Raw genomic sequence first — 24,399 nt, 5'->3', positions numbered from 1 at the left:
TCAAACGGACAGACAGCACTAAAATAAACTACCTTGTGGTACCGCGGAGAGGTGCAACATGCTGCTGTTGTACAGGAGGTGGATGTATAGGAAAGGGTGGAAAGTGTACGTGTACGTATGTGTGTGTGTGTGTGTGTGTGTGTGTGTGTGTGTGTGTGTGTGTGTGTGTGTGTGTGTGTGTGTGTGTGTGTGTGTGTGTGTGTGTGTGTGTGTGTGTGTGTGTGTGTGTGTGTGTGTGTGTGTGTGTGTGTGTGTGTGAGTGAGTGAGTGAGTGAGTGAGTGAGTGAGTGAGTGAGTGAGTGAGTGAGTGAGTGAGTGAGTGAGTGAGTGAGTGAGTGAGTGAGTGAGTGAGTGAGTGAGTGAGTGAGCGAGCGTGTGTGTGTGTGTGGGTCAGGACGAGCACTAGGGCGCTACCTTGAAGTGGTGCTCCATGTTGCTGTCGGTGTACTTGGGGATGTGCAGGAAGATGAGCAGGTTCTGCCTGAGGTAGTGGGCCACGGCCGGCAGCCAGGGCAGCGAGTACTGGGGCAGAGAGAACTCCATCACCTCTGTGGCCGCAGAACCAGGGGGTTGGATGAACTGCAGAGAGAGAGAGAAAGAATGAGAGAGAGAGAGACAATGAGAGAGAGAGAGAGAGAGACAATGAAACAGAATCAGAGAGAGAGGGAGAGACAGAATGAAAGAGAGAGTGTGTGTGTGTGTGTGTGTGTGTGAGTGTGTGTCTGTGTGTGTGTGTTTAAGAGAGAGAGAGAGAGGAGGAATAAGAGACATACACAGAGACAAATGGGCCGACCGACAAAGAGGAAGAACAAAGGGGAAGAGGTGGGTCGTCATCAATACTCGGGCGATGAACATCCCAAACTACTCCAGCGGTGCTCTGTAGATCACCTCTAATGAGACAGGCCGATGTCTGGGCGTCTCCAACAGGGGAGGCTTTAATAACACACAAACACACACACACACACACACACACACACACACACACTCTCTCTCTCTCTCTCATATACATACACAAACACATTCCCATGCATACCCACACAAACACCAACAAGAACACACACATTCACACCAACAAACGCTCTCTCAAACACACTTTCTCTACTTCACACACACACACACACACACACACACACACACACACACACACACACACACACACACACACACACACACACACACACACACACACACACACACACACTGGCGTGGACAGGTGCGGCAGACAGCAGTGCTGGCAGAGGAGGCAGTGAGGGGAGGACTAATGAGACCTGCTTACCGACTTCCTTCCTTCCAGCCCAGCACAGCCCAGCACCGCACAGCACCGCACAGCACCGCACAGCACCGCACAGCACCGCTCAGCACAGCACCGCTCAGCACAGCGCCGCTCAGCACAGCGCTACGGGCCCCAGACATGAGTCATGCCATCAGACAGCCCACTGCTTAAGATGCTGCCTGCGTTTGGACTGATTACAAATACAGCAGGGGCAGTAGCAGGAGAGACAGACAGAGGGAGAGACAGAAGGAGGGGGGATGGGTGGAGGAAGAGAGAGAGTGAGAGAGAGACTGGAAAGGAAAAAAGCATGCAAGAGAAAGAGAGCAATACAGGAATATAGAATATAGAGTAATGGACAGAGCAAAAGAGAGAGAGAGAGAGAGCAAAAAAAAGAGCTTGAGAGAGGGAGAAAGGTGGAGAGGGGTCTGGAGGTGGAGCTGAAGGTTACCTCCACGTCGGCCGGGGTGAGTTTGCAGTTGCGGACGAGCATCACGGTGATGATGTCCAGCGTGGCCTCGTCCAGACGCTTACGCAGGACCTTCACCAGCTCGTCTGTGATCTCAGGACCTACGGGGATCCCACACACACACACACACACACACACACACACACACACACACACACACAGACACAGACACAGACACACACACACACACACACACACACACACACACACACACACACACACACACACACACACACACACACACACACACACACACACGAACCCAGAAAACAAACATGACATCAACCTGTGAAATAAATGACCCTGTTCAACAGCCAGACCAGGCTGACTCAACATCTTCTGCCCTTACCTATTCACCACGGCCAACAGCTCTCAACAGGTTTTAAAAGTAACGGGCGATGTTGAGTTCACAAAGGCACTTCAGTAAAAGGCTGGAAGTCAAGAGCAGATTCTGTCCACTGTGAGGTTATAGAACACAAAACGGCATCCAGAGATGACTGTGAATCAGGCCATGGCACAGAGATATGAGGCAAACACTCAGTGGCTGTCCAGAGAGTAGATTTGGCCAGGTTGTTTTTGGAGTAGATCTGATCACATCTGGTACCAGGTCAGCGCTAGAGCCAATGAATGAATGACACCAGAGGGGGGACACGTTTTCTAAACACTTTGTTGTGTGGCGACCACTGATAAATGATAGAATGATAGAACAGTCATATATAACTGTCTCTCTCTCTCTTCTAGTTATGCTGGTGGTAGCATCACATTACTTCACAACAGCCCTTTTGGGAATCATGACCCAGACAGGGTTTCTACCCATTTTCAGTGACAACTTTCCCAAACTTTTCCATGACTTTTCAAGGACAATGAAATTCCCATGACCTTTCCCAACCCACAATACACAAAACTGCACACTTTCCTGCACAGCTTGGGCCTACTTCTTGAATGAAAATCAAACAGCCTTTTCCATTCCTTTTACAATAGTTAGTTAGGCAAATCCTGCACAATGAAAACATTATCCACGGAAAAGCACAAAAACATCACTAATTTCATTAGACCTACATGAATGAATTTATTGAATTTCACGACCTTTCCAGGTCTTGAAAAATGGGATTTTAAAATTCCAGGACTTTTCCAGGATTTCCATGACTGTGGGAACCCTGCCAGATACGAATCAGCTCTGGATGGAACTCTGCATCACCAGGAGTCAACGGCTCTCTGGCTAGTGTTGCTGCAGGAGTCAACAGCTCTCTGTCTAGTGATGCAGCAGGAGTCAACAGCTCTCTGGCTAGTGTTGCTGCAGGAGTCAACAGCTCTCTGGCTAGTGCTGCAGCAGGAGTCAACAGCTCTCTGGCTAGTGTTGCAGCAGGAGTCAACAGCTCTCTGGCTAGTGATGCAGCAGGAGTCAACAGCTCTCTGGCTAGTGATGCAGCAGGAGTCAACAGCTCTCTGGCTAGTGATGCTGCAGGAGTCAACAGCTCTCTGGCTAGTGCTGCAGCAGGAGCCGCCTCTTGCACCATCTCACCGAAGAGATGCTATTTAATGAACCATTAAGGAGAGGAGGACGAGATCTCCATGGCTTCTTCCGCACCAGCCAAATTTATGCAAATCAATAGTCTGACAGGTGTTTGGAGCCTTGGCGCTTCAGCACCGAAAATAATAAAACAAAAACAACAAACAAAACAAAAACTTCAGATCCCTGGATACAAACAATACCCATGAATTAAAAAAAGATGTGTGGTGTGCCAATATTGCAGAAGAGGAATACATTCGAGAGAAAGGTTTTCACAGGCCTCCTCGACTGCGTAAGCATAATCCTCGCCTGGCAATCGCCGTTCTTGAAACACTGCCTGACACAATGCACATCCATAACTCATTTGCTCGAAGGCTTCCAAGCTATTCTCATAGCTTCCACACAGAATTCAATTCAAAACACCGAACCGCATTCTTGGAGGACCCACAAGTTGGAGCAGTCATGCATCATCATGTAAAATGGATTTCATTGCTTTTTCGATCAAATATTTTTTACCCTCATGCACATTTGTCAATGGACTCATTTGCCCATGTGTGTGTGCATCCTGATTCTAAATAGTCCAGTCAAGAGTGATGACCTGTCAAACATATAAATGGCACAGATCAGGTGTTGTTGTTGCCATGTACAATAAACTGACAGGTGAATCTTGAGATCCACTTTTTCCTCACACGCTGTGCTGGGACCAATCATACATGCTGTCAAAGGTAGTTCAGGAACTATCAGTTCTGAAACACATTTCTGCCTCAGGGGTCACATTGAACACATGTACATAGAGAGTTCCTGAATATGGAACAGACAGGCATCTAATGGGGTCAACAGGCTGCCTTTTGCATAAGTAATGGATGTAGAAATATACTGTATATACAGTATACATTCATTTCTATAGGCAGGAAATGCATGCAAAAAGCACCAGAGAACACACAGAAAATAATGTGTTTAACAAATAGAGTCATGGTCAAAAAAGAGCAATAAATGATATGGATACAATTTTAACAAAAATGAGAGCGGTCATGACAACATGGCACAATATTGTTGTACAACTAAGGAATGCAGTCAATGCAGAGAAAACCATTCTTGGAGAAATGAACTGATTTACTCAGGGTTTTCTCTGATTGTTCCGATTGCGATGTCTGTTGGATGAAGCGTGTGGTGGAAGGACTGCACACACTGGGAGCAGCACGGCAGTCAGAACACCTCTGCAAGAAGGGAAACGTAGGATAGAGCGAGACCACGGCATATGGAGCAGTTCCAGAGCAAAGGTCCCCTCATCTTAGGTAAGTGTAAAAACAGTGTAAGGCTCCTTTAAGGAGAAGTCCTGACAAAGCTGCAGTATCATTAAACAAGGAACGCACAATTACATACTACACGCTACATTTCCCCTCTGTACTGCCGAAGCCTATGCCTGGTATGTCTGGATCAGGGATGTCATCTGGAACAATTGTTATGCTACAAGACTTTTAAGCAACAGAAAGCGAGAGGGTGCGCGTTATCGCAAACAACATCATAACTGATCATGTTTCAGGCCTAAGCCAGTGGCCAAAGATGCTTCCATTTCCTAATGCATTTGGAGGAGATGACTACAGCCTTACCCTGTGGCCGAACATTACACCAGACTAGGGATGCGCCAGAGAGAAACGCCAAGACAAAACAACAATGTGTGTTGTGAAGACAGTAAGATCATTCAGATCCAAATCACTGTGGATTACCCTGCAACCAAATACACCCCCCCCCCCCCCCAAGCATTTACGGACACACTTTACAGAGATCTCATTGCGGTGAATTAGAGTGGTTTGGTCAAGAATGGCGGGCCATATTACAGAGGCACTCATGAGAATCTATGAGCTCTTACTAATTAACTCCATCCTTGAAATATTTCTGATGTCTCTTCTGAGCTGCTTCCCATTACTCCTTTCTGCTGTGGAATCTTTTCCACGGTTATGGGGGGAGAATGATAATCGGTCTAAAGTCCACTTTAAAATGCAAAAGACGAATGGTATCTCATGCGAATAGGATAACAGGCTCAGGTAATTTTCTCGAACTGATGCATCTTTACAATGTAGTACATCTTTTTATCTTGTATTAGATTTCATTTATTAACACTTTTTCCAGCATAAATTGTGCGCAGTCAGGTTTACCATTACTGCAAACATTTTTACTAGCACAAAAAATCAGTGAGTGGACACTTTGTAGTAATTTGTGTTGGGTGGCATTGTTTTGACAGTGATGCAACCTAGCTGTATACAGGGAAAATTTGACCTCACAGTACAGATGGTGACTGTATCAATCCCCATCAGAAATGAAGCCCTTTCCTACCAGGGCTATTCTTGGGTATTCTTTCATTAATGTATTTATTCTATTTGGAAATGTGAGGAGCTTCAGATTTTCAACGGGCAAACAGAAAGTGAAATACAGTGATGCGGGTAAAACACATCGACTGAAAGCTGAAATGGAATTGGCCTGCATGGTGCAAACTGATACTGTGACTGCAATTTCAAGTTCAGGTTTGGAGAATGATGAGGGAGTGTCTCGCAAAAATGTGCTTACGCAACTGAGGGAATATAAAAACGTCTGCATTAAGACAGTCTGTGCGGACCTGGTGGGAAGGGGGGGTGACGTCATGGCAGTAAGGGACTCGGAGGGGGTTAGGGAGGAGCAACAGTGACCCCTGGTGGCCGGGAGTGGAAGTGCAGCAGGGAGGCTGCAGGCATGCGCACTGAGCTGTGCTGAAATGAGTCAGCCATTTCATCCCCCCTCTTTCCTCCCCCCTCAGGGCAAGAGAGCTGGGAGTTGTAGAGGAGGGGAGCAGGGGAGTCCAGTGTACACTGGAAAGAGAGAACTACAAAACAGGAGGTGGGCATAGGAGGCGACAGAGATAGCAGGTGGCACAGAGCTCATCATACTTCTTTGGCTGCCTATGGCACATTGGTTTCCTTTCATCCATCCCTCTCTCTCTCTCTTTCATCCCTGGCTCACCTGCACTGCCGACGCCATGCACCAGCAGGAGGATGTGTTTGTCCACTTGGCCAACCGGTCTGGAGCCTTCAAGGGAGGAGCGGGACCCCTGGAGAGGACAGACCACAATTATAAAACAAGGACACACACATATGCAGATTCTCTCTTTCTCTCTCTCTCACATACACACACACACACACACACACACACACACACACACACACACACACACACACACACACACACACACACACAAAGATCGACATGCAGACACATACACACACACACACACACACACACACACATACACAGAGACAAAGATACACATGCAGACACACACACACACACACACACAAAGATCGACATGCAGACACATACACACACACACAGAGACAAAGACACCCATGCAGACACACACACACACACACACACACACACACACACACACACACACAAAGGCCAGCTCAAGGCAACATTAGTGTGCGTGAGCTCACGGGCCCATCCATCCTGAGTTTTGCATGGCCTCTATGGCCATCCCTCATCCTCTCAGAAGTAATTACAGAAGCCGCTTGGCTCCAAAATAAGGGACACTTGTCATTTGCTACCCTATAAAGCCCAAGGACGCTTTCCTGCTTTGTAAGCAGCAGGTAAATCATGCAGTCGCCGGCCATTTGACTTCGCCATCACGAGCAGGAATCAGAGCCCTAATGGCTCTTCAGGGCCGCAGTTGCTGGCTGCCTAATGAAAAATGACACCGGGGGATGGATACCGTGAGGTCTTCTGAGTAGAGGGGCTCCTGGCTGCGGGCCAGGCCCATAGAGCGTGCCATGTGCAGGTTGCCATCCAGGTCGGAGTACTTCCCTGTCTGGGACGTCTCGGAGAGTCTAGACAGGAGAGAGAGGGAGAAAGAGGTTGTAGGACAGGGCAAAACAAAGGAAGATCCATAGAAAGAAAGAAAGAAAGAAAGAAAGAAAGAAAGAAAGAGGTTGCAGGACAGGGCAAACAAAGGGACATCAAAAGACTGAACACATTAGAAAGAACACTATTAAAAGGAAAGAAAGAAAGAAGGAAAGGTTGCAGGACAGGGCAAAACAAAATGACATCAATAGACAGAACACATAAGAAAGAACACTATTAGAAAGAAAGAAAGAAAGAAAGAAAGAAAGAAAGAAAGAAAGAAAGAAATTCATGACAGTGGGAAAATGGAGGAAAGATTTTAATTCTAAGAAAAAAGAAGAAGCAAAATTCAACTCCAGAGAGGATAAAGGATTTGAGACGTGTGGTTTAAGCTGAGGCAGAGCTGCGGGGGGGGGGAGGGGGGAGGGGGGATTTAAACGGGTGGAGGTGTCAGGGGATCGCCTGAGAGGAGTGCCGACCTGAGGTAGAAGACTGATTTGGTGGTGCGCTCCTGGTAGACAAACATGTTCTTCCTGTTGACCACGCAGAAAGCACTGAGAACCGAGCGCAGGGCCTGGATGGCTGCAGCAGAGAGAGAGAGAGAGAGAGAGAGAGAGAGAGAGCGCAAACAGGCCATGTTACATGAAAAACAAAAAAATTAGATACAAAATCACCATTAGGATTGATGATGGCAAACAACTGTCATCAAAACAATCTAAAATATGCTTGGAGTTGTGGTTTCAGACTCATCAGAAGTCAGAAGAATGGATAAAGGCTCATCCTGCCCCAAAGCATTAGTGGTGGATTTTAGTGTGATAGCCCAACTTAAATTAAGTCTATATTAACTTTATATCCCAATGAGGGCAGTGGCTTTCCCTACTAAACCTCCAAGATGGTTTATGTGTTAGAGTTAATGAAGGAGCGTTGATAATGGTATGATTGTAGACTAGTGGCAGAAAATGAGGAACTAATGTATTCATAAATAACATTTTAGTTTACTGTCAATAATCTACATGCGTCTGCTTGTTTTCCTGATCTCTTTCTTCTCTCGTTACATTCCAGTACGTGATTAAGGGGAGAACAGATTTGATCTAATCTCGTCTCATTCTCCGTGAAGCATGAATCTGAGCTCCACCCTCCAAAGCCTTTATTGCATCCTCGACAGCCAATCAAACTGTTCTATTTCGATTTGGTGGGCGTGATCTATCAGAAGCATCATTCACCAAGGCCTTCTCAGTTCCAACTGCAGGCCTGTGTACCTAAGCACACTGTGAGTTTGGTGTAACATGATGGTAGCCTTCTGCTCACGACCGGTGTTTTTCTGTCATTCAAGCACTCTGATTAAATCTGGATAACGTTTAACTTCAGTTTCTATTTTCATTTAGCATAAACTGGCTTTTTAACTACGTTAGTTAGTTCAGAACATTTTTTTTTCAACTAGCTAGTTCATCTTACATCTGACTTGGTTTCAACATCGAAAGAGACAGTGCCTGGAGTGTGTCGGATTTCTGAGTGTTTTTAATTCCCTCTAGGCAACTAGAAAGCACAGGATAAAAGGAGCTCCATCAACTGTATAGTGTTACTAATTATTTGCTACTTTTGGCTCTAAACAATCTTGATGTTTGCTAGAAGAAAGACCAATTGGCTAGAGGGAAGGAAGTGAGGAGGGCTGAGTCAAGTTCGCTTGTCGGACATTACTTGGTGCATTAGTGGTTATTGAAATCATCTTTAATCCAGATGTCAGACTTGCTAATGAAGTGGAGTTGCAGTTGTGTTTTGGAAGATATAGCAGTCTATAGCAGAGCTGCTCGTGACTCTGAAATGACAAAGCAAAGGACACTGCACTGACTGCACTCATACTATACTTCCTTCCTCCAGTTCAATCCATTGAATGTTGAGCTCAACAGCTGTGGTGTGAGCCTTTCCCACTCTGCCATGACGTCATACAAAATGTGTATTTCTACCTTTTTTTTGTCCGATTATTGTGAGGAATGCGACAAGAATAGACTATTTTGTGATTTTTTTGTTTCTTAAATTATTCTCCCGGGGAGCACACCACTGAATGATTTCACTTTCATTACGCACCGCCACATTGCCAGTAATTTGGTGCCCCCCTGCCTTGTACCCCCCTTGGATATTTGTTCTAGCGCTAACCCTGGAAATGCTAGCAACTTGAGAACAGGGTAAGTGTTTCACTTTTCGCTTGGGCAGTTTTACTCGCCTAAACCACGTTTGGCTGTTGCTGACAAAGAAACGATAAAGGATTTATCTCGTCTCGTAGTGCAATTATAATAATAATCAATAATCTTGATTGGTGTAGGCTGTGTAGTAAAAGATGATAATGTTAGAGGTTAATTAAAGGGTTGCTTCAAAACGACTTTGCTAGCAGCAGTAACGTTCATTAAATCATGCGTTTCTTCGCTCCTTTTCTTCTCAGTGCTTGAAAAGTGGCGTTTAAACGCTGTAACGACTCACACAAAACATAAATCGTTATTGAAAGCCTAACCATAAAACCCACAGTGCGCCACTGATGTAGACTAGTTAGCTTGCGGCCTCTTGATTGGACCTCCTGTGCCGCCACTCACCTCTGGACACTCCCATGTTGGGGCCCATCTTCAGGCGGGGATGGATGTGAATGACGGTGCTCCACACCACATCACAGGCAAAGTGGCCTGGTATGAACTGCATGGTGGCTGCCAGGTAGTCCCGAGGCTGGTAGCTTTCATCTGCATTGTAGTCTACAGAGTGACGAGGACCAAACAGAGCAGAGTCAAGCATTTTACATTTTACTTTTACATTTAGCAAAAGTACTTTCAGTTAGTTTTGGTTCGTTAGATTTAGGCTTTTATCCAAAGCGACATGCAGCATCGTTTAGATCTAAATTTGTATCAGCATGTGTGCTTCTGATTGGGGGGAACAGACCCATGACCTTGGGTACCAGTTGAACCCCAGGAACACCAGCAGCAAGATAAAGTAAACAACATCAGCAAAACAACAACAGCGATGACAAAAGAGATCCAGTAGTGCTGAATGGTTCCTCAGAGCCCTCGCTGCTCCAGGGGGACCCATTTCACAGCATGCGCGACGCCTTTATTGCTTTCCAAAACAAGTCTCCCAGCCGTCTCGTGGATCCAATTCATTTACAGACAGTGAGGCGGAACAATCAGCGATATTAGGAAATTACACCACCGATTGGGGCTTAATGGCCGCCATAAAACAGCGCCGGCTGAAGAATGCTGTCATAGGGGCCTGGGGGACAGGACCATAGGCTTGAGTCATTCTTCACAGCAGCCCTGTCATCCATGCCCCCTCTCTCCCTTTCTCTCTCTCGCTCCCTCTTTCTTTCTTTCTTTCTCTCTCTCGCTCCCTCTTTCTTTCTTTCTTTCTTTCTCTCTCTCTCTCTCTCTCTCTTTCACCCTCATTATCATTCTCTTTCTCTCACTCTCTCTTTCACCCTCATTATCATTCTCTTTCTCTCACTCTCATTATCATTCTCTTTCTCTCACTCTCTCTTTCTTTCTCTCACTCACTCATGCATTCTATCTAGCTCTAACCTTGCCTGTGTCCAGGTCGGGACCTCTCTGGCTTCCTGTATTGATTGTTGCCCATGACGACTGAGATGCGTTGGGGTGGGAGGGGGGTTTGGAGTTGTGTGGGGCGGATGGGGGGGTGGGGGAGTGAGACACTCTGTGATGTTAACTTCAGACTGGCTCGCGGTGATTAACACTGCAATCAAGGGCAGGCTCAAGACAAGGATCGCATAACAACACACCGCTGAGGAACTCAGAGGCACTCTGAGTGGCTTGGCCTTGGGTGCCTTTGTATGAGCTTGCTTGTGTGCTTGAATTGCAAATTAACTTGCCCTTGAGGGTGTGCATATATGAACATGCGTATGTGTGTATTAGTGTGTGTGTGTATATGGGAGTATATTTGTCTCTCTCATTCTGCGTGAGTGTGTATTTCTGATATACCATCGGAGTTTGCCATCCTCTGCCTGTACAAGGACTCGTTCTTCCAGATGTCCTCCTCACTCTCGGCCACCAGGAGGGAGTTGCAGACGTGCCTGTCATGCAGGTCCTGCAGCAGGAGGCGCTAGAGAGCAGAGGGGGGAGACCAGAGAGGCACCTCACTAACATGACGTATGCATGGGCAGTCATACATGGCACCTGCAATACTTATTAGCTGGAAACAAATTAAAATAAATAAATAAACAAACAAACCTATATCTCTTAACCTCCAAATCAAATCTAGCACTAATCCAATCTTCCCCATACCATTGGATTTACTGTGGCTCGTATAAGCCGAATGAGCTGATTAGAAACTGGTATGTGTGAATATAGCTAAAAGATTTATGCTAGCAACGCAAGCTAAAACAGAGTTGGCTGATGAGTAAAAACTTCCAAAACCCTATAGGGAAAATGGGCACTTTCACTAATAAGTTAATAGCCTCTTCAAGTCCAGCAACTGTAGTGACTAGCTTCCACTTCTTCCTGTTTGCCATCACCTAAACCTCTCCCCAGATCCCGTTGCCAGGTGCAGCAGAGACTCTACCTGGTTAACGATGCGGCAGATCTCGCCGATCTTCCTCACGAGCAGCTGATGCAGCCGCAGGTACTCAGGGATCTCCTCCTCTTCCTCATCCCCCGAGCAGCCTGCCTCCTTTCCCCCAATCAAACTCCTGCGGACGGGACCGAGAGGGAACCAGACTCATTAAAGTTACATGGCGCTCGATGAATAGTGAAGAGAGGAGAAGTCATTTTCATTATAAATGCATGATGAATCGTTAAAACAATTACACGTCTGCCCGCTCACCCTGTCTAGAGCACAAACTGTGATCCTGCAGCTGAACTCGTCAAGCAGGACTGTAGTAACATCAAGTCTCTGAGCTCATACTGATCAAAATGAATACCTAATCTGCACTGTATTGTTAACCTATACTGTGAGAAACTCAGCTAAAGGTGCTAAATTAATGAAAGTAAATGTAAAACTCAATTGAAGGTAGATTCTGCGATTCTGACAAAAGGTTGTTGATTTGAGCTCGATAGCCAATCAAATTACATCCCTCCCTTCCGTGCTTCTGAAGCAACGTATTGATTGGCTGGAATAATGTATGGCTCAGTCCGACCCACTTTGTTTATTTCCCATTTACAGTGGCAGGACTTTATAAAGTGCACACACACAGAACAGAAAGCTAGAGGACCGTGAGGAGCAATTAGCTGAATTTGACAAAAAGCGTATTAGATTAGGATTCTACACCTCCGCTTCAAGGTCTCGGAAGGAATAATTGTAAATGCAAATGTGAAAACGCAACCAAGCTGTATGTAAATTTACATGTATAGGTAACGAATGTATAATTGTAAATGCAAATGCAACCAAGGTCTGTGTAAATCTCCATGCAAAGGTAACTTTAAGCATAAACGTACAGGTGGATGTGAATGTACCTGGAATGGGAGAACACCTCCACCCTGTCCTGGTGGATCTTGAGGAGGAGCCAGAAGTCGGGCATGAGGGGACTGTGGGTCTCCTGCTCATCCAGGGTTGGACTCTCGCACTCCGAGTCACTGCTCCCCCCGTCATAGCCTAACGAGCACAAAAGGCATTTCGCTCAGCCGTCACACAGTAATGAAGGTGGATTAGGGATATTTAAAAGCAGACTTGCGTTCACTTTGAATGAGCTAAGAGGATGAAAGAGCTGGCTTGGAAACAGTAGGCTTTAGGGAGGTGAGGGAATAGTTCAGAGACTAAATTTAATTTGCACTTTTTTCCCCCCACTTTACCTCGCAGGCAGTCAGTAAACCGAAACATGAACGGATGGGTGCACACATGTTGCTTCTTCTTTTTTTGTCCCGGAGTTATTACCTGGCTTAACATGGCACCTTTATATGCCACATAAAAGCAACAGTCTGTGGTTGATCGGTTTGTGTGCCAGTCATAGCGGGTGACCTAATGAACACGCCCGTGACATTGACATTGCAGGCAGCCGACGAGGGTGAAAGTGATGGATCCTGTCAGCGCTGACAGCTCAGTGAGTGATAAGCATCAGACAGTGGTCTCTGACATCTCTGACATGTTGTAGATAGATGGAGGCTAAGTGGAGGCCTTGTCTTACCTAGCATGTCCGAGTCCAGGCTCCCCTGGCTGGATACAACACTCTGCACACGACTGGGCCTCAGCTTCCCACTGCCTGTGGAGAGATGGATCAGACAGACACTCGTGTCAGGAAGACACAAGATTTCACTTCAGGAACGCTACTTACTAGTGCCAGCACTTAAAGACTGCACAGTCCCACTAGAGCTGCCTCTCTCAGAAAACGAGTCCCCACACACTACTAGAGTCATAGAGCCACCAGGGCTAAGAGAGGAGTTTAGCGTGAGCTGCTTCTGGTGTATGTCAGCCCTCATCATGGCAGTGTGCTCTACCACAGAAGGGGAAAGAGAGAGAGGCAAGGCAAGACAAGAAGTTTATTTATATGGCACATTTCATACACAGAGGCAATTCAATGTCCTTTACATAAACAAAGCAAAAGGAAAGATAAAGACAAAAGACACAAGAGTGAAAAACAATAAAGATAAAACTACAAAAGAAAAAAAAAGTACAAAACACATAAACTGGAAGCGGCCCTGACTGTGTTTCTCTCTTTTGGAACACCACAGAAAACAACAGAAAAAGCCCAACTAGAATCCTGAATAGAATCCGCAATGGAGCCCAATAGAGATGTTTTCAGAGAAAGGCCCGAAAGAGCTTAGCCTGGGAATACGAGCCCAATACGCCACTTCCCTGTCAGGAATAACTAGAGGTCTACTTCCTGAATTAAAGCTTTAGAGCTTAACCTGGATTTAAAATTGCTGCATTTGGGCAACATCTAAGATCTTCTGGCAGTTTGTACCAGTTGCATGCAGCATAACAGCTAAATGCTGCTTCACCATGTTTGGTTTGGGCTCTGGGCTCTACTAGCTGACCTGAGTCCATGTATCAAAGAGCCATTCTCAATTTATATTCTTTAAACATTTCATATATGTATTCTGGGCCTAAACCATTAGTGGTTTATAGACTAGTAGCAGCACTTTAAAATCTATTCTGTGACTATCTGGAAGCCAGTGTAGAACTGGAGCCAGATTTGAGAACTGGAGTAATGCTCTGTTCTCTTGGTCCTGGATAAAACTCAAGCAGCAGCAGCAGCATTCTGAATGAGCTGCAGCCGTTTAATGGTCCTTTCAGGAAGTACCGTTAAGAGGCCATTACAGTAGGCCACCCTACTAGACATAATAGCAGGGGTGAGTTTCTGTCGGCCATTCTGTCAGACACATTTGATATGAAGGTGAGACATGAGTTTATTAGAAACGCCAAGATTTCAGATTTGGTCTTTGGTTTTTAGAGCCCGGAAATTGAGGTGTTTACTAGTACTAGTTCTCTTCTCTTCCTTGCCAAGCACAATCATCTCTTTATTTAAATGTCTTTATTTAATTGAAGAAAATGTCGGCTAATCCAGTTTGCTCTCAACATTGACATAGTGAGTCTATTGGGCTGTAGTCATTTGGTGAGAGGAGGGAGAATGACTGGGAGGGAGGGAGGGAGGGAAAGAGAGAGAGAGAGAGAGAAAGAGGGATGGAAGGAGAGGAAGGTAAGGAGAGAGGGAGAGAGAAGAAAGAGAAAAAGAGAGAGACAGAGATAGATAGAAATGGAGAGACAGTCACAGGGAGAAAGAGGGAAGGAAGGTAGGGAGAGAGAGAAAAAAGAGGCAGGGAGAAAAACAGAGATAGATAGAAAAAGGGAGACAGTCACAGAGAGAGAGAGAGACAAAAACAGAGAGAGAGGGAGAGAGAGAGAGAGAGAGAGAGAGAGAGAGAGAGGGGGGGGAGAGGGAGAGGGAGAGAGAGGGAGAGAGGCAGAGGCAGCAGGTAGGGCTGAGACAAGAGGGATGTGCGGTGAACCTGAAAGCTCACACTCTCTCCGCATGTCAACATCTGTTCCCATTTTGCCTCCTGCCAGCAGGTAATCCATACAGAGCACCCAGGAGAGCCGCCTGGCTCCCGCATAGCTGCTGCTGCTGATACTGCTGCTGCCACGGCTACGGTTGCCGCCACCGCCGCCGCCGCTGCCACCGCTGCCACCGCTGCCGTCACCACTGCTTCTCCTGGGGTCTCAGGAGGCAGGTGCTTTCAGCTCGTCACCGGCTGGCTGGAGCACTAACTGTCTCCCGCGTGCTTCGCTGCCTTTAAAAAGGGCACCGTGCCCTTTACCGAGGCACCGGCAGTTTGTTTGGGGGCTCCGCTAAACCGCTCGCTGGCCTTTACCGACAAGGCCTGGCAGGAGGACTACAGGCACATCTGGGGGAATTGCCTTAGACAAAACTGAGTGAAAGGTGATGCGGCTGCTTTAAAGCAATAACACCCCCAACCGGCCCAGCGGTGTACTCACTGTGTGTGGTAGACTGCACAGACTCGGCCAAGCTGACGGCGGAGGGTGTTTTGGGGGGTGAGGTGTGCTCCGAGGAGCGGTCCACGCTGCCGCTGGCCTGGAGCTGGGCCGTGCTGCTGGTGGCCGAGCTCTGGGAGCGTGCCTCCTCCGAGTCGGGTCGGCCCAGGGGCTTGCCCCAGCCTGCTTCGCCACTGGTTTCGGGTGCGGGGAATGGATCACCTGCCACCTCCCCCCCTCCTGCTGCTGCTCCTGCCCGGCTCTCCTCTTCCTCTCTCTTCTCTTCAGTCTGAGGAGGCTACAAACAGGGGGTTAGAGAGAAAAAAGGAATGAGAGAACTGAATTAAACAACTCAATGACTACATCTACGTTCATGCTTATTCATCTCTCCAAAGTGACTGACAGCTCCGAAGACGTATGAATTTTGCATTGCTATGTGTAATCCCTGGGTACTGAAACAACCTTCATGTTGAGGTTAGCTCTACCATCTGTGCACATATGTACATATGTAAACAGATGTGTAATTCAATGTACAACTGCATTATTTACATGTAATCTAGGAATATATAGACACTTACAGTGGACTAGTGGACTTCAATAGTAGAAAGACATGATTTTCTAGCAGTATTCGAAAATTTCAACAAACATTATGAAGCGTATCTCTAATTGGCAATTGTTTATGTGGTGTCCTACCTCAGCTTCCACCTCCATGCTCTCAACTTCAGCTTCAGGTTTAGGACCTTTCCGCGGGGAGCAGTTATTGGCTGGGGTTCTGTCGGGTTCCTCTGGCTCAGGGCAGTGATTGGTCTGCTCCTTGGAGTAGGCGGTGCTCTCGGAGAGCCGCTTGACTGCCTGCAGTCGCTGGGGGTGGAGCCTGCTCAAGGACACGTAGTGGAAGTTCTCCTGTTCCCCGTTCAGCACGTACCCGGTGAAGGACAGACGCCTGAACTCCTACACACACACAATCGAGACAGCCACAGCCACAGCCACAGCCACAGCCACAGCCACAGCCACAGCCACAGCCACAGACACACCCACACACACACAAACACACTGAATGTTTATCTTCATTAGGTTTGGTATGTGTTTTTAAAATGTCGTGCTGAAGAAGAGCATAGCCAGGAGATGAGCAGACCTCTTTGAACTTCTCCAGTGACTGCTCGGGCCCAAACACAAACTGCAGGGGCACCACCTCGTAGTGGCATCGCGGCCGCCCGCTGGAGCGGCACACGTGATTGGCCACCTTCTGCAGGGTGGACATGTTGATCACGCGAGCGTGGCGCACAGCCGAGACAATCTCATCCTCCAGCAGCCAGCGGATCTGTGGACCAGGAGAGAGAGAGAGAGAGAGAGAGAGAAAGAGAGAGCAAGAGAGAGAGAGAGAGACAGGGAGAGAGAGAGAGAGACAGGGAGAAAGAGAGAGAGCGAGAAAGAGAGACAGGGAGAAAGAGAGAGCGAGAGAGAGAGAGAGAGAGAGAATGATACAAAGGAAAGGCAAGAAAGAAAAAAAGAGAAAGAGATGGGGAGAATGAAAGGGACATGTCATCTGCACCCTACACCCACATATCAACCTGTTGAGGTTTATAGCTTGCATAATAAGATGGGGCATATGGACCCCAGCCATGTGTTGACTTTTATTTAGCCACGAGACCTTAACTGCGATCCCAACCAATCTTAGCAGGACAGCACACACACTCACCTCGTCCATTGTGGCCAACACTGCCAGTTTATGAGGAACAGGCAGTTTGGACAGGGGATCACCTGAGACCCTGGAGAACATGGAGATGAGACTATTTAAAATTCAGCTTTATGTCACCATCAACAATGAGGTCTTTCTGTACGTGCCTCAAAGAAACCGCAGCCTTGAAAGATCAAAGCCTTCGCCATTAAACAGAGACTGGCCAATCAGAACACTGTATAACCTGTCCAATCTTGGCATGTGTCCCCCTCTCTCTCTTTTACACACCTGACAGCTAACCCCAGAAGAGCCCCAAAACCTCTCCACGCTAGTCTCTCACCTATCAACCACTCCTCCCTGGATTGGAATGTATTCCAAAGCATTCATTTTTCATTTGCTTTTCATTTTAATTGGTTATGGAATTTCAATTGGTTGTCGGTTTTTGTGTTTTGATTTGGTTGGTGGTTTTATGTTTCCATATACTTTTCTCTTATCCATTTAATGTTTTATTACTTTTAGATTTTGCTTGCTTATGTTTAATTTGTCTGAACCATTTTCTTTTTACTTATATCTATTAGTTTTAGCCTCGCTTGTCTCTATATGTTTTTTGTCTTATTCTATTCTTTAATTCTTGTTTATTTTTCTTGTAAACTGATTCACCTCGACTAGAAAGTACTTTGGTACGACTCCTGTTGTTAAAAATAAATGTGACTTGACTAATCACTTTCCCAAGCATTTCCACAGATCTCTGACAAATCCCAGCCTGCAGCCATGGCCCCAAGCCCTATCCTTCCTCATACACATCATCATCATCCCTTGATCTGGTTCCCTAGGTGACCTGTGACCTTTGACCTACCCATCCATCCCGACACCCCGCAGGTCCAGAGCACTCATCAGCTCCTCGTCTGAGCGGTAGGATGAGGGCTGGGCAGGAGAACGGTTCAGGGACACACTGGACTCCGACGTGTACCTGCACACGGGTGGGAGGAGGGAGGGTGGGGAGGAAGGCATAAAGAAAAAGTACACAGAACAAAAAGAAAGAAAGAGAAAGAGGAAAAAAAAGACAGAAAGAAAGAAAGGAAAAAAGAAAGCTGCTCAGTCATGCATTGATTTTGTGACGACAAAAAAAATCCCTGAGTCCGGTCACGCGTGGATAATTCAGCTCTATAGATTAAGACTTCACCTGTTATGATGGAAGTCGGAGGGGATGACCTCTATCTCCAGGGGCAGCGTCAGGACAAAGATGTCCAGCGTGACCGAAAGATCGCCCAGGTCGAGCGACTGAAGGGTCTCTTTGTTCTCCAGGCAAGAAATAACCTCTCCTGCACATAATGCGAGAGACGGAGAGAACAAATGAGACAATAGCCAAACCTGCACTGCAGGCCCGGGACAAAAGGAGCCGCTCAGCGAGCACATTCACACAATCAGTAAACACTTAAGAGGGTTCAAACAGTCAGAACATAAAAGGCTCTCAAGATGAAAAACAATGTGATGTTAGCCCCGAAGAGGAAGCCGTGTTCGTTAATGAGAAGGGCTGTATCAAAATTGGACAATTAGCTGCCTCTGTGATAAATGGCCCACTAACATTAACGTGGCCAATTTAGTCAATAAATACAAGTCTATTTCTAGACCTCATTTCAATGAACAAATGTACCAAACGAGTGCATATACTGTTGATAGAACGGTGTGTGTGTGTGTGTGTGTGTGTGTGTGTAAGTGCGTATATGCATGCTTGTGCGTGTGTGTATATGTGTGTATGGGTGTACATGTACGTCTGTGTATAGGGCTAGAGATGGTGTGTGCCTCACCCAGGCAGGTGGGCAGGGTCTGGATGGGCATGGAGCCGTGGCTGTTCTTGATGTTGACGGAGCAGGTGAGGTGAACGAACAGCGGGGGCATCTCGGGCTGCGGGCCCTCGGGCTCCAGCAGCGAGTCCCCCTCCAGGATGCTGAAGGAGTCCTCGTCCTGGTTCACCGTGTTGGAGTCCGACAGGGACTCGTCCTCGCCCCCCCCTCTCGCCCCCTCGTCCTCCCCGCTGCTGCCACCCAGGACGTCCAACCTCCGCCCGGCCTGCTCCCGGTACTCCACCTCCAGGTCCGTGTCACTCTCGGTCACGATGCGACAGCCGGACATGGTCTCTGGGAGAGGGGAGGAAACAGAGGTACTAAGACCCCACACGGAGAGAGGAAACAGAGGTACTAAGACCACCACACGGACATCAGGAGAGAGGGAAACGAGAGAAGCCAGCTGTGGCTGTTCTTAGTTATTTATTTGTTTCTAATATCAAGATAAGCATCTTAGGATTGGCTTTCAATACAATGTAGTATATAAAAAGAAAAGCATGGGGATTTTGATTCAGGCAGTTGCAATACAGTCATGTTACACAAAAAAGGACCCCAACAGTAAACAACACCGAAACATGACCGACTACACACACGGCAGAATGACATATGGCTGCATTCTTGGCCAGTGGAGCGGTTTTGAGTATATGTTATTTGGGCTAGAACTGCTCTGAATCCTGAGGCACACGGGGGATAGGTCTTACTGCTGAGGCAGCTACACTGTGTGAGAAATTAATCTTAGGACTTAAGGCCTTCCCCTATGGGGGCAGTAAAGCTGTACTGCAGTGAGTTGTGTATTCAGAGGAATGCACTGTATGCATATCACACCCTATTAACTACACAGCACTAGCCAGTGGACAGGAGTGGACAGGGAGAAGAGGAAGGTCATGGTGGATGTGGGGTAAAATGCTCCTCACCGTCCTCAGTAGCCAGCTCAGCCTCAGACACCTCCATCTCGTCACTGGGCCTTCTCTCCTCCTCACAATCAACATCCTCCTGTGCGCGCACACACACACAGACACACACACACACACACACACACACACACAGAGACACACACACACAGACACAGACACAGACACAGACACAGACACAGACACAGACACACACACAGAGACACACACACTATTGTTGAACGGCTGCCAAGGAAGCAACAACAGCAGCAGCCAAGGATAGCTAAACAACCTCCAGAAAAGAAAAAAAGGCATATTGTGTTTGTACACACACCTCCTTCTTGGACGATGGCGGGCAGTAGAAGAAGTAGTGTGGGTTGGAGGGCACCGTCTTGAAGTGACGAGCACCGATCTCCATGAACTTATCCTGTTGGAAGTAGGAGGAGGAGCAGGCGTCAGCACTCATATTGCACACCCAATCAGTCAACTCAAGTGATGGTAAAGAAAAACACCTTACTTAAACCCAGTATCCTTAAAGCATTATAAACACATGCATAAAGGTTATAAAGTATTCATAATGCCTCATAACAATTGACATAAGTCTATATAACTATTAATACATATAAATGACTTCACTCATAAAGCGTTGTGATGTTAAAGTATAAGCCCTTACAGGTTGTAGTATCGGAATGCGTAATTAAGTTTCTTTTACCTCTTGATAATGGCACTGATCACATCTTTGCCTTATGTCAAATGCTGTTTATGGAGCTGATGGAACCGCATATTGTTTTCCTGGCCTGATTTGTTGTTGCATGGTGGTTCTTGTGTGAGCATATAAATGCTCATATAGGGGACTGATGGAACTGCAAAATAGCTATTCTACTGTTGTTCTGTATCATTTGTATCTTTAACATATATTGATGTTTCCTGCTCTGATTGGCTGTTGCATGGTGGTTATTGTGTGAGCATATAAATGCTCATATAGGGGACTAATGGAACTGGAAATATTGCTATTCTGTTGTTGTAAGACATTAACTCCTTATGTTGTATCTGCAACTCATTTTGGATGTGTACTCTGTCTGTTTCACTGGGACCTGAACAAGTGGCTTGTGAACCCCTTCCCCCCCCCAGATAGGCTCCTTCCTGCTAAGACCCTTTGTGCCATGGTATCACCCCCTCCCCCCATAGGTGAACCCCTCACCCCACTGTCTCCCCCTTCCTCTCACTTATAGGTGTGGTCATTCCCTCCCCTATTGTATTCTACCTGACTGAAATGTATAAATGCCAACACATTCTGCTATCAGGTAGGCCTTGCTCTGAGCACCAAGCTGAGAGGGGGTCTCCACGCCGAAATAAACTCCAGAAACCTGACTTCAACTCTCCGGTCCCTTCTTAAGCGTGCTTATCGATTCCATCAGAGCCATATGTGACTCCATACAAGCTTTAATAATAATTTATAAATAGATATATATTTATAAATAGATATACAGACTTATGTCAGTCGCTTTGATGCATTATGAATACCTTATAAACACTTAAAAAAAATGCTTTATGGATACTGGCTTTAAGTTAAGTGTTTCCAAATCTCCTTCAACAGAAAGAAACCTTGAGCACAACCTCGCTCAGGAGGGGGGCCCATCTATCAAAAGGCAGCCCAGGAAAGAGACAGATTGAGGAATGAGAACAAGGGAGAGGAAAAATGAGGGACAGGGTAAAAGAAGGTCTAACAGCTAAACATTCACATCTGGTTTCACTAAGAGGAATTCTGGTTGATAACATATAATAAGATGATAATATAAACATAATATATACTATATATAATAATAATAATAATAATAATAATAATAATAATAATAATAACAATAAAATAACCACCTGTATAATTTTGTGGAGATCTGGGTACACCTCACACTTCTGCTGGGAGCTGAGGAGCGACAGAGGGAACTCTGGGATTCTGGAGGTCTTGGGCTCCTCTACGGCAAGAGGGGAGGTGGGGTCTGACGATATCCCTCTGCTCTCAGCCTCGCTGCCCTCCTCGAGGTCAACACTGCCAGTGCAAAACACAAACACATGAAGAAACACAACACATCCCTGAAGAAACACAACACATCCCTGAAGAAACAACAACACGTCCCTGAAGAAACACAACACATCCCTGAAGAAACACAACACATCCCTGATGAAACACAACACATCCCTGAAGAAACACAACACATCCCTGAAGAAACAACAACACGTCCCTGAAGAAACACAACACATCCCTGAAGAAACAACAACACATCCCTGAAGAAACACAACACATCCCTGAAGAAACAACAACACATCCCTGCTACGCTGGCTTAATTCAAACGGCCAATAGTCTTCAAGGCAGACACTCTGTCTCCACCAGCTGGGGGAGGTAAGGAGCTACAGGCTAACAGAATGACAGAAAAATGGATGAGCTTCCTTTTCACGTCAGTGACCAACTCGTCCCTCGCTGCATTTGCTCCAAGCTGCTTTCGGAGTACCTGAAAGAGGAGGAGACCACGGTGGGCCTCTCCCCCACACTCTCTTCCTCTCCCTCCCCGATGATGAAGGTGGCAGGGCCGCTGGGGGGCTCCCTGGCTCCTGGCCCTCCGGAGGAGCGGTGGCGCTCCCTGAAGACGCGCACATGGCCGCAGAGGGTCTGCAGGAAGGAGGTGATGTCGATCTCCTGCAGCGACTCCTCGCAGTAGTCCATGGCCGTCAGCACATCCTGGGAGCTGATACTGTAGGACTGCTGCAGGCTGCAGTACACTCCTGAGGATCACACACACACACACACACACAGACACACACAGACACACACACACACAATTAATGTGGACGATAACATTTTAAAGTGAAATGACCCTCTATGCAATTGAGTATTGTCACAATGCACACACAGACAAACATCACTATCCAGAATGTATGACAGTCGATGACAGTTTCCTCCTTACGTGCACTCCCTCTACCCTTTCTCTTTCTGCACGTCTCCTAGCAGCCTTGTGTGAGTGTGTGTATGTGTGTGTGCCTGCGCTCCCGTTTCCATGAAAGCTGCTCGCTGAACAGAAAAAGCCGCTCAGCTTACTCTGCCGTGAGAGAGCGTACACTTGCCAGGCGCCGCTGACACGCCGCGCTTTGAATAGGGGGATCTGTCAGACTCTGTCAGAGGCATAGGCTGTTATGCCCCGTTTGTCTCCTGACTGACGTTTACACACGCGGCTTTGCCACACACACCCACACCCACACACACACACACACACACACACACACACACACACACACACACACACACACACACACACACACACACACAAACAGAACAACAGTGCCTGAGATGACAGTTTAAAGACGGCTTTAATTGATTTGCCAGTCAGCACAGAGGCGGAGGTGAGCGATGGGCTGTTGCCTCTTTTGAGGCCCAATGCCCAACACCGGTAGGATTATCTCAAGGAGAGGGAGACGAGTCACACCAACGCACACACATGCACACGCACACACACACACACACACCAATATACAGACAGACACACGCAAGATTTCCCTGCCGCTCCCCGAAGGTTAATAATTATCCGTCTGCCCGCTGTAGCAGCTGTGCGGTGTCGTTCTGTTGTGCCGGTGTGTGTGTGTGTGTGTGTGTGCGTGTGTGTGTGTAGCATCCCTGCGTCCCTGTCATTTACCTGTAATAGGCTCCTGACTCGGACGCCCTTAGCAGCTCAAGAGTTATGAGCATATGCTTCTCCACACCTGCATCACTTCCTAAAGCCCCGCTCACAATTCAATAACAACCCACAGCCTCTCACACGAGACATGCTCTAATGCATTTAAGCATTCGGAGCTCCTCAGACAAATGTAATCTAATGCATTTAACTATTTCATATTTTACGTGGTCACCTAAGCGTGCAGCTTAATCCAAAACCAAAATGGACTCCGTACTCTGTACACAAAAATACCACTGAAACTTCAGACGGTGTCTTAAGCCTCCTCTAATTCTAAAGCATGTGGGTGAATTCCAGACGATGACTGGCATTAATCCCTGCTTGGCAGGGGCAGGCTCTGCTAGACGATATCTCAGCTCCAGTTTCACTGGGGGAGCCTATCGTGTGGAATCCCTCAACTGAGAGGAGTTTGGAGTGGAAGGAAACAGGCCCATTTACAGCATTTCCAATCATTCTGAACTGAACACACACACACACACAGTTTAGTTACTATACATAGCATATATAGTGTAGTATAGTTACTGATATAGTTCAGGTGTTATGTATTTTACAATATGTGAATACTAGGTCAGGGTGTGATATCGTGTGTGTTCTCACCTTTGACGTAGCTCTGGTGGTAATGCTCCTGCAGGAGGCTGCAGTAGTTGGCCAGCTCTTTATGCTTATGGGGGTGCATCAGCTCCGTCCAGGTAGGGGTGCTCCCACGCTCCTGAGACAGAGACCTGAGATGG

At 46.9% G+C, this 24,399-nt stretch overlaps 1 protein-coding gene across 6 annotated transcripts in view; it reads right to left on the bottom strand.

The window, feature by feature from the left end:
• szt2 (SZT2 subunit of KICSTOR complex) overlaps window positions 1-24,399 on the bottom strand; it is a 93,851-nt gene that overhangs the window by 50,926 nt on the left and 18,526 nt on the right. For all 6 annotated transcript variants that reach the window (XM_042708935.1, XM_042708937.1, XM_042708938.1 and 3 more), the window contains 22 exons: window positions 24,266-24,390; window positions 22,454-22,724; window positions 21,822-21,993; window positions 20,281-20,373; window positions 19,971-20,049; window positions 19,021-19,350; window positions 18,396-18,534; window positions 18,069-18,182; window positions 17,234-17,303; window positions 16,670-16,855; window positions 16,228-16,485; window positions 15,538-15,832; window positions 13,229-13,303; window positions 12,561-12,699; window positions 11,671-11,797; window positions 11,091-11,211; window positions 9,705-9,857; window positions 7,599-7,701; window positions 6,992-7,106; window positions 6,244-6,331; window positions 1,722-1,840; window positions 415-579 (listed from right to left, as the gene is read on the bottom strand). In XM_042708935.1, the coding sequence (XP_042564869.1) occupies window positions 415-579; window positions 1,722-1,840; window positions 6,244-6,331; window positions 6,992-7,106; window positions 7,599-7,701; window positions 9,705-9,857; window positions 11,091-11,211; window positions 11,671-11,797; window positions 12,561-12,699; window positions 13,229-13,303; window positions 15,538-15,832; window positions 16,228-16,485; window positions 16,670-16,855; window positions 17,234-17,303; window positions 18,069-18,182; window positions 18,396-18,534; window positions 19,021-19,350; window positions 19,971-20,049; window positions 20,281-20,373; window positions 21,822-21,993; window positions 22,454-22,724; window positions 24,266-24,390 (3,337 nt within the window). The remainder of the gene's footprint in view (window positions 1-414; window positions 580-1,721; window positions 1,841-6,243; window positions 6,332-6,991; window positions 7,107-7,598; window positions 7,702-9,704; window positions 9,858-11,090; window positions 11,212-11,670; window positions 11,798-12,560; window positions 12,700-13,228; window positions 13,304-15,537; window positions 15,833-16,227; window positions 16,486-16,669; window positions 16,856-17,233; window positions 17,304-18,068; window positions 18,183-18,395; window positions 18,535-19,020; window positions 19,351-19,970; window positions 20,050-20,280; window positions 20,374-21,821; window positions 21,994-22,453; window positions 22,725-24,265; window positions 24,391-24,399) is intronic.

This window comes from Clupea harengus, chromosome 10 (assembly GCF_900700415.2).
Source record: "Clupea harengus chromosome 10, Ch_v2.0.2, whole genome shotgun sequence".
NCBI lineage: Eukaryota > Metazoa > Chordata > Actinopteri > Clupeiformes > Clupeidae > Clupea > Clupea harengus.
This window is presented reverse-complemented; position numbering and strand designations above follow the sequence as displayed.